The sequence below is a fragment of the Zonotrichia leucophrys genome, chromosome 8 (genome assembly GCF_028769735.1).
Source record: "Zonotrichia leucophrys gambelii isolate GWCS_2022_RI chromosome 8, RI_Zleu_2.0, whole genome shotgun sequence".
Taxonomy (NCBI): domain Eukaryota; kingdom Metazoa; phylum Chordata; class Aves; order Passeriformes; family Passerellidae; genus Zonotrichia; species Zonotrichia leucophrys.
Window position 1 is genome coordinate 24,999,466 of NC_088178.1, and position 12,612 is coordinate 25,012,077.

Below are 12,612 nucleotides of genomic sequence, written 5' to 3' on the forward strand. Positions count from 1 at the left end.
GTAATAACTGAAGCCCTGAGTAGCACAAATGAATGCAGAAAATAAAAGTATCTGTAAATGGATAAAACATGCAATGATGGAACAAGGCCAAAAATTTCTATATGTTTTTTGCTTTTTACATTCTTCTGACAAACCTTGAGAAGAACCACCAGTGCCAGTGGGGGTTTTTTGATTTTATGTGGGAAATGGATGAAATAAAAAATACCTCTACTCAGTAGCCAAACTGACTCAGTAGACTTAGAATGGATTTATTTTTAGAAGCTTTTGTCAGCAAATGTTTATCTGGGCCAAATTTGTACAAGTGCAGCCAAAAGATGTTGCAGAAAGGACTCACTAATAAATGCTAAGGATCACTGTAAGTCAAATAATACTTAGCACATGCTGCAAATTGCTTTACAGCCCTTAATTCCTGTATGACTGTGGGCAGAGAGAGACCAAAGCTTTGACACACAAGTTCTGATGAATGTGGCTGCAGTGGCTTGAGAAATCCCAGTTCTCAGCTGTGTGCTGCTGCTTTCTGGCTTTTTCCCCAGAGCAGTTCAGAACTTCACTAGAGAGCAGATCTGGAAGCTCAAACCTCTTCTGATTCCAGTAGTGGAAACTTAATCCCAGAAACAACCCACACCATGTGGTGTAGGAGCTCCTGAACCACAGGGGTGCTCCCATTGTTAAATGTCTGAATCTCACTGAAAGAATTGGGGAGACAACATCTTCAGCCCTTGCAGTTATTTGTTTCTAGGGGAAGTAATGGGATTAAATATTTTGAACACAAGATTTAGCACAAGAGTTCCTGTTTAAGCTTTATTAGCATTGTGACAAATCATTTTAGTAGGGGTGAGTGTATCTGTTTCATTTGGGAATAAACACTGCATTTAAAAATAATTGAGTGGCAACTAGGAACTCTGGGAGTTTAATTTCAGGGTAATAATTGCAAAGTTAATGGATGATATGAACCATTTGGATTGATGGCAAGTAATACACTTACAGTAAATTTTGAGTTAAAATAAAGAACCTGATGAATGTGTGGACACATTCATAAATTATATGTTACATATTTATGTACCTTCTATTGTCAGATTAAATCACCATCCTTGATAGGAAAACCAGAAGATTTATATGCTATCTTTTTTATTGACAATCAAAATGATATTTTTCTACTAAAATACTAAAAAAAATCAGCAATTCCACTAGCAACTAATTCTTTAACAACTCCTAGTGAACCTGAAAACCCTAGTAACATAAAAACTTGCTTTGACACTGCTCTGTTGTTTTTTTTTATAGCATGATGTGCTGAGATAATGACTTGGTGATTGTTAATAACAAGTCTGACTTGTCATTTGTGGTGGATTGTGTTCCCTGCATTACTGCTGCTCAAGGCTGATGCAGCCTGAGAGAGGAGGTGGGGATGTTCTGTCATTGCTTCTGTTTTCTCTTTTAATATTTCAATCATTGCATTTGGGAGCTTTCATGAATGTGTTGTTTGAAAAAGGGTCCTAAATTAGATATTAATTTGTGTTGGGCCTTCATTTATGGTTGACAACATTGATTTTTCCATGTTCAATACTGAATGAACTTTTGACTGGAAGTTGTGCCCAGAGAACTGAAATGATGTCAAATGTCTCTAAAATATGCTGTGATGTTGTTTTAAATATTCCCTAGAATACATGTAAATTGGGTTAAGATGTATGCATAGAAATCAGATTTTTCAAATACATTTACTTTGGTTTTTAAAGGTTTTCACATATGTGAAAGGGTGGATTTTATTTTTGCATTAAAATTCCAGTCTATGCTTAATTATATTTTGTTTTTGAAATGTTTGAGTTGTCATAGTTAGAAAACATTAAAACTGGTTCTAATGAGACAGGGCTGAGCTTCTGCACATTTGTTTTTCAACTCTCATGTTTAGTTCAGAACCTGTATTTGGTTATTTTGAACACTTGCCACTAAAAGTAGTTGTAATTTGGTTGATCTTTAACTTGGTTGAAATTTAATTAGGCTTAAACACGTTTATATATAACAATCCTGTGTAGCTTCTTGTCTATATTACAGAAATAATGCTGCTAGAGTGATGGAATATTTTTTTTAAATTTAGAAAGCATTATAGATCATAATAATGCATAGTGTATTGCAGAGATAATATCCACCCATAATTAAATTTTGAAATTCTCTCTTGATATCTGAACTCATTTGTTAGGCAGCTGCTGCTGTTTCCAGATCTCCTGAGTGTGACATTACCTTTCTGCAGGAAGTGGATCTTCATCAGTATCTTCATATCACTGGAAAAATAACCCTGAGGAACTACTGAGTTTTTAAAATAAAGACACTATAATTATTTAAAATAAATAAGAAATCATTAAGAGCATGTGTTCTGCAGGATTTTGAGAAGGACGTTGCTTCATGGTCATGTCTGCATGGAAGTGTGTTGTGCTGCACAAGCCATGCTCAGCTTTGGTGGTTTTGCCTGTCTGGAGGAAGCCTCAGGAATCTTTCCTGCCCAGGACTGGGGAGTTTTTAGAGCTGCTTCAGGGGAGAAGGAGCAGCCCTGCAGCTGCATCTCCACAGCTCTTTGTGCTCCCTGGGCTTTGCCCCAGCCCCTTCAGCAGCCAGCATGCACAGAATGCAGTTCCTGACTTCTCCCTCCTGGTGTGATACTGTCATCTTTGCATTCATGTCAAAATGAGCTTTTTTATAGAAATGGAGCAGGATTTTCTTGCAGTACTAATGTCATTCAGCTTTCTGAAATGTCTTGGTTTATGTGTTTAACACTTAAAACATTTTGATAATCACTGTCCCTCCTCAACTGAGGAATAGCTTGCTAGATATAAAGAGATTAAACAGCTGGAGATACTATCAGAATCACAGAATTATTTAGGTTGAAAAAAACCTCTTGAGATAATCAAGTCCAGTCTTGACTGATGACTGATCTCTACTTTGTCAACCAGAGCATGGCACCGAGTGCCACATCCAGTCTTTCCTTAAATACCTCCAGGGACCTCGAGAGCATCTCTCTGGGCAGCCCACTCCAATGTTGAATCACCCTCTCTGTGAAGAAATTCCTCCTGAAGTCCAAAAATTCCTTCTAATGTCCAATTCCATGAAGATGAATTGTGCTGCTGCAAAGAATTAATTAAGTTTGAATTAATCTGTGCCATAGCAGTTTCTTTTATATATATGGAGTACTTGTGCATTGAATTGCTATTTAATTCTAGGAAGTACTCATGCTTTTTCTAAGACTGAAGTTAATTCCCAAATTGTTAATTCTGTGAGGGATTGTAATGAGGTAGGTATTTTTTACCCCCATTGTCATTTATGCCAAACAAATTTTAATAACACTACAATGCAGTATCAGGACAAAATGCATTTATGTGTTCCACAAAATAATCATCAGGATTAGTAGTACAGCCATCTTGGGTAGGTATTGGTCACTGTGCCTTTAATGAGAAAATACTGATTTTTTTACCTCTGTATTTTGCATTTCAAGAGCTCTGCAGACACCCACTTGTGCAGGTCCATCCGTTTGCCCCATATTTGTGCACAGCCCTGAGCAGTTTCCCTGTGTTCCAGGTGTTTTGTGCCGCGTGCTGTAGCCTGAAGTGCAAGCTGCTCTACATGGACCGAAAGGAAGCCAGAGTGTGTGTGATCTGCCACTCAGTGCTGATGAATGGTGAGTGGGCTGGGAACTGAGATCTGGCACCTCACTGGCTTTGTGTGGAGCTGCAGTGAGGGCACTTGAAAAGAAAAAATATCAAAATGCTTCATTTGTATGGGTAAGTATTCTAAAACAGTAAAGGTGCTTGAGAGGCTGGCGTGGAATCCCAGTGAAGAGTAGAAAAACTGGTAAGGTTGCAGTGAGTTTGGAAGCTTTCATTTGGGAGTGCTCTACCAGGATTGCAAAAACTGTGACTTTGAGGTTGATTCAGAAGTGTACTCTGTATCCTTTGTTGCCTGAGTAGATAACCCACTACACATTTAGATGGAGTGCCAAAGATGTGCATGATGTGCCTGTTCTAGGTAATGCGCTATAGGAGATTGGGAAAGTAGTATTTATCCACAAATTAATTCAGCTCCTCTTCTTGGAGTAGGAGGTCTTGTCTAAATAACAGGTCCCCAAATGTGGACAGCTGATCTTAGATGGTTACATTCACACATTCCTGGAGAGTGTCAAACCCAGCGTGGTGCTGTGGCTAAAAGCCTGCTGAGAGCATGGGACACAGTAGAGAGGTCATAAGTAGTTCTGAAGTTCACGTGTAGAACTGGTAGGAAGTTCTGTCACCTCTGCTTGGTGTAAAGACAAACTCTGGTTTTGGCCAGCAGGCTGTGGGGTGTATTTTGTGTGTTGTTCTTTATTGTGCTCACACTTTAGAGCTGTGCTATAAATACGGGGAAACGCAGAGCACTCCCTTGAGGCCTGTGGAAATCTCCAGAACTTCCCTCCCTGGCAGCTGCCCCTGGGTGATGATCTGTCCAGCTGAGTTATGCCCATGGCACTGAGACAGCTGCTGCTGGAACACTCAATGTGCAGTTCCTCTGTCTTGAACTGAGAAAGCAGAGAAATTGGATTAGGTTGAGAGAGGACCCACGTGGGTGCTTAATTCATGAGATAACCTGTCTCAGTGAGAAATTCCAGGCATTTCGGCTTATTGGTGGGAAAGTGAATGGGTGTCTTGGTCCTGGGGTATAAATATATATCTGGATCACTGAAACTTGATGCCAGAAGTGAATTCAGTGGTAGAGGACGGTCTGACAGAGCATTCTAACATTCTAAAAGGTACAATGAGAATTCAGGGAAATTCAGGCTCTAAATGCCAGCTTTTAACTGTTAGAATTACTGTTCAGTAATTATCAGGATGGTTTATCATGGAATATCCATTGCTGCAATTGTTTAGCTAAACTTTGGAGACTTTTAACAGAGATTCTAACCAAGAATTAGTTAGGAAAATTGTGGTTTGTGTCAGCATCACAGAAAGTAATTTTGGCATTATCTTTACACATTACTGCATAGTGGATTATTTGAGCTGTTTTCAGAAAGATCTCTTACTTTGTTGTTTGAACATCTAAACTAAACTTAAAGTCATAGCTTTACTTTTTCTCCATAGAAGTTGAGTATTTTTTCAGGTTTGGTTGAATGTAACTGAGTGCTTAGTCTTGAGATAAGAATATAAAAGTAGACAGTATCTGTTAATAAACAAGAATATAATTTTCTCAGAAAAAAATTCAAAAATTTGAAATGCTTCAAAAATATGAAACATTAATCACTGTGCAGTGGTAGGTTTTAATTATTAATAATTCTTTACTCTAGGCCAAATGTGTAAGGTGACAGGAAATTGTAGGTTATAGTATATAGAAATTAAAAACTAGCCCCAGTAATGATGCTGAAGAGATTCTATAGTGTTACATTTTGAGATGGAGAAATGAACACATTTCAAGGTGTACAAGAACAAGGAATTACAAATACACTTAGCAAAAGACAGCTGGCTCTGTCCTGGTGAGTAGGATTAATTTTCATCTGGCGGAAGGGAAGAATCTGTAAATATTTTGTTGAAACCAAAGTGTTGTTTCAAAAAGACATAATAAAACTGATCATATTATGATGATTTCATTTGAAAGCCTCTCTGTGCTGTTGCCAGGGCAGATGCACATGAATGGCAGCAGTGACACCAGGGCCAGTGCTGTGCTTGCCCTGTGTGCCTCTGTTCCTGTCCCTGCTGCAGTGTTCCATGGTGATGCTTTGGGTTACCTCACCTGTGGCCTGAGTGCATCCCACCCCTCCTGCTCCTTCCAGTTTCTTTGTCAGTGCAGCTTTTGGGCCTTTTGTCCCTGTCAGTGCAGCAGGTTAAGCATGAATCTTTGCACACTCCTGGAAGCAGGGGTAGGAACTGTAAAAGCAGTTATTCTGTCACTTGATTGCTCAGAGCCTGGTTTGTGTTTGACTGGGGTGTGAGGGGAGGGTTGTGTGTTTTCTGGCACGTTTCCATGGCCAGGCTATGTGTTTCATCAGTTTCCAATGCTACTTTTAGTGTATTTTTAGTTGGTAGATGTGCTGACTTGGCACTTTGCTCCATTTAAAGAAGGCTTTAAGAATACTCTTTTACTTTTCTAATAAAGGAGCCCTGGACATGTAACTTTGTACATTTTTAATACTTTCTTCTTTCAGGACTTTATAGAATTGCTGTTTAAAAAGTGCTTTGGTTCAAGTAATTTTCTCAGCTGAAATACCAATACATTTTTCATTGACAAGTATTTCACTATTGGTTTTGAAGGTTGATGGAGGGAATCAGGAGGGTTTATATTCTGTCGAGTTCTGTTTGGCCTTTTTTTTGGTCTTGTTATTTCCACCTTGGTTTTGTAATAATTTGCAGCTGAAGAAACCCAAGGATGTACATGCTCTGAGAGATTAGGTGCCATGATATTTGTGCCTGACTCAAAGAATACATTTATTTGTAACACACTAATATGGTTGTGGGTGCAAACACACATATGAATTTTCTGGCATCTTGCTGCAAGCCTCCCTTAGAGGTGAAAAAGAAGTAGCACTGTGGAGTTGGTCTGGTTTACTCACTGGAGGAGATTTTCCTATGATAGATGTTGTTGACAAAGAAGATTTTTGTGTTACTTTTTGGCCAGTTGAATTAAGCCTTAAGTCATGCCTTCCAAATTAATAGCATAAAGGTTTTTTTAGAGTTAAGAATAAAAGTTGTTATCTGTACACAACTGCCCTGGACACAAAGAAATGCAGGGTGCTTTTTATCATAAAGGAAAGCTAAATCTGCTCAAGTGTTTTGTGGGTTATAAAAACATCTATTTCTCCATGCATTGTGATATATATAATATATATATATATATATATAATTTATATATGTATGTATGTAAGTAATATATATTTATATATATATGTAATATATGTACACATTGACTGTTTTCAATTAAATCTTTGCTAAGCATTACTCAAGTCAAAGTCAAAGAATAAAAGTTGTTGATCTGTACACAACTGCCCTGGACACAAAGAAATGCAGAGTGCTTTTTATCATAAATGAAAGTTAAATCTGCTCAAGTATTTTGTGGATTATGAAAGATTTGTAGTAAAAACGTCCATTTCTCCATGCATTGTGAAATATATATATATATATTTACATACACATTTACTGTTTTCAATTAAATCTTTGAAGAAGAAACAAAACGAGGCATCACTCAAGGAGTGACACACGTCAGGAACTAAGCATCACTCAAGTCAAAGTGTATTTTAACCCTTTTCAGAAAATGCTTCTTTTTGGACTAATATTTTTATTGCACAGGGCCAGTGCAGTTTCTCCTTGTGCTTTTCTTGCTTAATTGCAGTCTCCTGGGCTGTTCCATGGAGGGAATGTTTTTTGGGAGATGGCAGGGTCCATACTGACAGCAGCTGAGAACGTAACACAGTGTTTTGGACTGTTGGACACCTTCCTCTGTGTTGATGGCTCTTGTTCTTTGTTTGCTTTAGCTCAAGCCTGGGAGAACATGATGAGTGCCTCAAGCCAGAGCCCTAACCCTAACAATCCTGCTGAATACTGTTCTACTATCCCTCCTTTGCAGCAGGCTCAGGCCTCGGGCGCCCTGAGCTCCCCGCCTCCCACTGTCATGGTACCTGTGGGAGTTCTGAAGCATCCTGGAGCAGAAGGTAAGAACACTTCATTTTCCTTTCAGTTTACCTGTAGGAAGAATTTGGAAAGAATATCTGCACTTCATCCATTCCAAATAATGGCTAATGCCCATGAGCTATTCCTGCCCTCAGCAGGGACATGAGGTTTTTCAGGACATGTAAACTGTTTCCAGTGGTTGTGTCTGTACATGATGCTGCCATAGGGAATGCACTAGGTGATGTCTTAAGTTCCTTCCAATCCACATTTTTATTTTTTTTCCCCATTTTGCTGTTTTATACTCAGATTTTCCTAGGCAGTGTTGCTGTGAGATGTTAAATGCTGCTTTTTGTGTTCTCTCCAGTGGCTCAGCCTAGAGAACAAAGGCGTGTTTGGTTTGCTGATGGGATTTTACCCAATGGAGAAGTTGCCGATGCAGCAAAGCTGACAGTGGCTGGGACAACTTCCACAGGAACCTTAGCAGTGTCTCATGATCCACCAAAGCCCATGGCCAACAACACTTCATCAGCAGAAGTAAGGGAGTATTTGGCATTCAAAATCCTGTGTTTGCCTTGGTTGTGAGTGGTCTGTGAGTTGCTGTGGTGACTGCAGTAAGACTCATGCAGGAAATCTGCTCAGGCTTCTCTTAATATGTTGCATAGCAAGTGTTGTCCTTATTTGAATGTTTGCAGAGTGCTGAAACAACCATATCTTTCTAAATGAAATGAAGAGATTTGGGGCAAAGCACTAGGAATGTTTGTTGAGCATGTGTCTTCCAGCTATTTGGCTGTACAGCTGGTGTGTGAAGGATGTTTGTGTGACACATGCTTTGAAAAAGGTGAGTCATGGTCAGTAACGAGTTTGAAACAATAAGATTATCAGAAGAATATTCTGTCACAAAATTATGTATGCAGGAAAGTGCAGGTAAAGTTAACAATGTTAAGCCCACCATACCTCATGTAAATGGAATTGAGACTCTGCAAAAAGTTCAAATGGGCATAGATGCATTAAGATTTTGTAAAGAAATGGGTATGTATGATGTTGGAGATGCAGGCTCTGAGCACATTTTCTATCAGTAGTTCACATACAGGAGACATCACATGATCATCTGATGTTACACAGCCAAATTACCTGGTGCTTCTGTTTCTCCAGCAGACACAGACTCCTTCACCTACATCTATAATAATTTAGCTAGCCAGCTCTTACATTTTTATTATTATTACTGTTTTAATGCTGTCCTTCCTTTTTGTTTGCTTCTTGTAGGCTGATAACGCCTCTGTGTTCTCGGGAAATATAACTCAGGTTGGCAGTCCTGTTGGCAGTGCAATGAATCTGATTCCTGAAGATGGTCTTCCTCCAATTCTCATCTCCACTGGAGTAAAAGGAGGTGAGGGTATAATTTGGCAGCCAGCTTTTATGCTTACCAGATGCAATAACCTAGTGGCTGGTGTGTTTATTTTAAAAATAAGATGCTGGCAGTGTGCTGAGTATTGAAAAGAATTCTCAGTAAGCACTCGTGGGTAAATGTTGGGCCACTCCTTTGCACAATTGGTCCCTATTTGCATCCAGGAAAAGCCCCACCTTGCAGTGAAATTCCTGTAACAAGTAAAACATGAAGCAAAAAATTAACTGCAGTCCAGAAACATGTGCTAATTTCTTTGCTAATCGGACTGTGGGGAATGTTTCAAACAGAGATAGGTTTTAATTAGTCTTTTGAATATTCATGCTTCCCTTCTCTGAAATTCTGTTAGAACATGGGCTCTGTCTGAGGCATCCCCAAGCACTGCATTCAACAGCACTATTGCACATCATTGCCACAGTGCAGCTTTTAGTCATTGTGATATCCCTTTATAAAGGATCCAAAATGAGGAGCCTTTAGAAAATTAAAAACTAATTTTGAAAAGATTAGAAAATGTGTATTTGTTTATGTGAAATTGCTTTCCACAGTCTGATTCGTGACATCCTTTAATACATCCGTGGAATGAACTTATTTTCTCTTTGGTTGTTTTATTCCTATTAGATATTTTGCTGACACAGTGCATTTCTAATGTTAAGTTGGAAGTAACCTTTTATTTCAGAATAGTGTCAAAACCAAAATGTGAGCAGCATTTAATTTCAGATCTGTTCCATCCTGTGTTTGCTGTTTATGGTAGTTTGGAACTGATGCCCTTCAGCCTTGCTGTGATTTAAATAACAATTCTTAACTTCTTAGTCATTTGGGATTTCAGTTGACATTGTGACACATTTTTCAATTTGATTTCAATTTTCTCCTCTAGTTGGTACTGAAAAATAGTTATTTTTCTGATACCAGCTGCACCTTTCTAAATGATGTATAGAGGCTATCTCAGAAATTGTTGAAGTTTGAAAATACCAGTCTTGGAAACAATCACTTAAACCAGCAATACTTAAATAAGTTTTGTCTAAAAGGTCACAACAGTAAAAAAAATTGGAATTGGGGTTATAATGTACAGTTTGTACCAGTAATTTATGGATTCCATTGTGTTTGTTTCTTTTGTAGACTATGCTGTGGAAGAGAGACCTTCTCAGATCTCTGTCATGCAGCAGCTGGAGGATGGTGGCCCTGACCCTCTAGTATTTGTTTTAAATGCTAATTTGCTGTCCATGGTAAAAATAGTAAATTGTAAGTGTTTATTATTAAATAAGTCTTAGTCTATGAGAGGGGGAATGTTATCTAGATTGTTAGTAGGAACAGCAGCATTTTTATTTGGTAGGATAGTCTCAGAAAAAGTATACAGGTTGAAAACTTTGTATTGAGCCATATTAAGTTAAATGTCAAAAGGCCCTTTTTTCATGATTTAGGTATCAGTACAGATAATTTTATGTAGAAAATAGAAACTGAGCTGATGGAGTCTCCAGTCTGAGGTTTGGAGATCAATGTCCCCTGTAGAGCATAGTAGGACAGGGTATTTTATCACCCATTTTCCTTTGGTTGCTTCACTTATTCCCCCGTCATCCCATTCCTGGAAAAAGCAGATGGGATCCCATGACAGTGCAGAGGTTCCATTCCATTCCATTCCATTCCATTCCATTCCATTCCATTCCATTCCATTCCATTCCATTCCATTCCATTCCATTCCATTCCATTCCATTCCATTCCATTCCATTCCATTCCCCTGTGCACCTCTTGTGTCCCTTTCTGTCCTGTGCCTGTGCTGAGGGAGGAGTGGGGAGGCACAGGATGGCTTCTCATTGTGTCAGTTCCTCAGCTGATCTGTGCTGGATAGAAACACCATGGAGAAATTGGGAAGGACAGTTTTGTATTAATAAATTGTTTATAAACCTTTCAGCATCTCTTGGATTGCAATACAATGTTTTCCATATGTATAAAAAGATAATATATTGTAGACACGGGTTTTATTTCAACAACTTAATATTCTCAAGAAATGAAGCTCAGAGCATGTATCATTACTAACATTCCTGTGAAGCAGAACAACACAGTGAGGTCTCATGGAGACACCTGACATCCAGCTCTCCATTAAGGAAGATATCACTGCTGGAAACTGTTTTAGCTGTCAGGATCATGGTGCACACAGCCAGCAGCCTGGCCTGTTCCCAGGCTCCTTCAGTCACATTGAAATCCTGTCCTTTCATTTGAATACAGAAACTGCTAAAAGTCTGCTCTGTGGTGTTAATCCCAAGATCTGACTGGGAGCTGTAATACTCTGGCTCTTCCTTAGCTGTAAAGTGGGAATTACTGAGCTGCTCTTGTTTTGGATGTGCTGCCCTCACGGTAACAGATGTAGGACGTAATTTGTCTGTGTGACAGATAACACAGCAACACGTGCTGTAAAACTGCTCCTTGCAGGTTTAGTCACTGCAGTGAAACGTAGGGATCCTTTTTGCAGTTCTGCTCTGCTGATCCATGTTTCCATCCGTGCAGATGTGAACAGGAAGTGCTGGTGTTTCACCACCAAAGGCATGCACGCCGTGGGGCAGTCGGAGATCGTCATTCTCCTGCAGTGTTTGCCTGATGAGAAATGTTTGCCTAAGGATATCTTCAACCATTTTGTGCAACTTTACCGGGATGCCTTAGCAGGTAGGAATGCTCTCTGTTAAAAATGTTAAAAATCATACAGGGTCACATACATTTTTGTCACAGCAAATGGCTGTTTTTGAAAAAACCAAAAATATAAAGAGAGAATAAGCATCAAAGCTGATAGGGGGATGAGTTGTTGGTTGTTAGTATTCAATGTTCTAGTCATCTCACCAGATAAAATGCTGCTAACCTAGGGAGCTGCTCCAAAGATCTTCCAGCCAGAAAGAAAATGTTGAGAATTCTTGTGGATAGTATGTTCAGTATCTCCTGACCAGGTAGTTCAGAAGTTTGATTCTCATACTGCCTGTGTCTATTACTACATTATGGAGATCCTATTTATATTTTAAAATAATATATGCATATGTGTGCCCAGAATTAACTATAGAGCATTTCAGAAATAATCCCTGAAGTTTGAATTTTTGTATCTTGATTGGAAGATTTTTATATAAACCATTGCACATTTTGCATTTACTAAATTAATAGGCTTCCACTTCTAGGTATTATTGTTGGACCTTAGAATTCAAAAATCCTTGCATAAGGAAATACGCAAGTATTTGGTTCCACTAATCAGAAGATAAAGCTTATTTTCCACAGGTGAAATTGGATCACATTAAGGTTATGTGCTGAAAATACATTTACAGGAGGTTCAGCGTATCATTCGTGATGCCTTTGGAGTGATTGAATCCGGTACTTTAATAAAATAATGAAAGATATTTGTTTCCTAAAATATCTTTGTACAGTAAAGGTCAGCTTGTCCAGAGAGGTTGCCAGGTTCAGAATGTATTATTATCTCATGTCATAATGGATCTTGTGTGCATGGCAAAAAACTACTGTTCTAAACCTCAATTCATTTTCTTTGTCTTATAATGATGTTATTCAGAGGGAGATAGATGTGAAAAATGGCAAGCATGTGTATATAAATGTGTATATATGTATATTGCA

The 12,612-nt window shown here is 38.7% G+C and overlaps 1 protein-coding gene across 3 annotated transcripts in view; it reads left to right on the forward strand.

Moving 5' to 3' along the window:
• The window catches only part of ZFYVE9 (zinc finger FYVE-type containing 9), a 55,208-nt gene that overhangs the window by 25,588 nt on the left and 17,008 nt on the right, over positions 1 to 12,612 (forward strand). For all 3 annotated transcript variants that reach the window (XM_064720391.1, XM_064720390.1, XM_064720392.1), the window contains 6 exons: positions 3,565 to 3,664; positions 7,478 to 7,654; positions 7,978 to 8,147; positions 8,877 to 9,000; positions 10,132 to 10,254; positions 11,515 to 11,670. In XM_064720391.1, the coding sequence (XP_064576461.1) occupies positions 3,565 to 3,664; positions 7,478 to 7,654; positions 7,978 to 8,147; positions 8,877 to 9,000; positions 10,132 to 10,254; positions 11,515 to 11,670 (850 nt within the window). The remainder of the gene's footprint in view (positions 1 to 3,564; positions 3,665 to 7,477; positions 7,655 to 7,977; positions 8,148 to 8,876; positions 9,001 to 10,131; positions 10,255 to 11,514; positions 11,671 to 12,612) is intronic.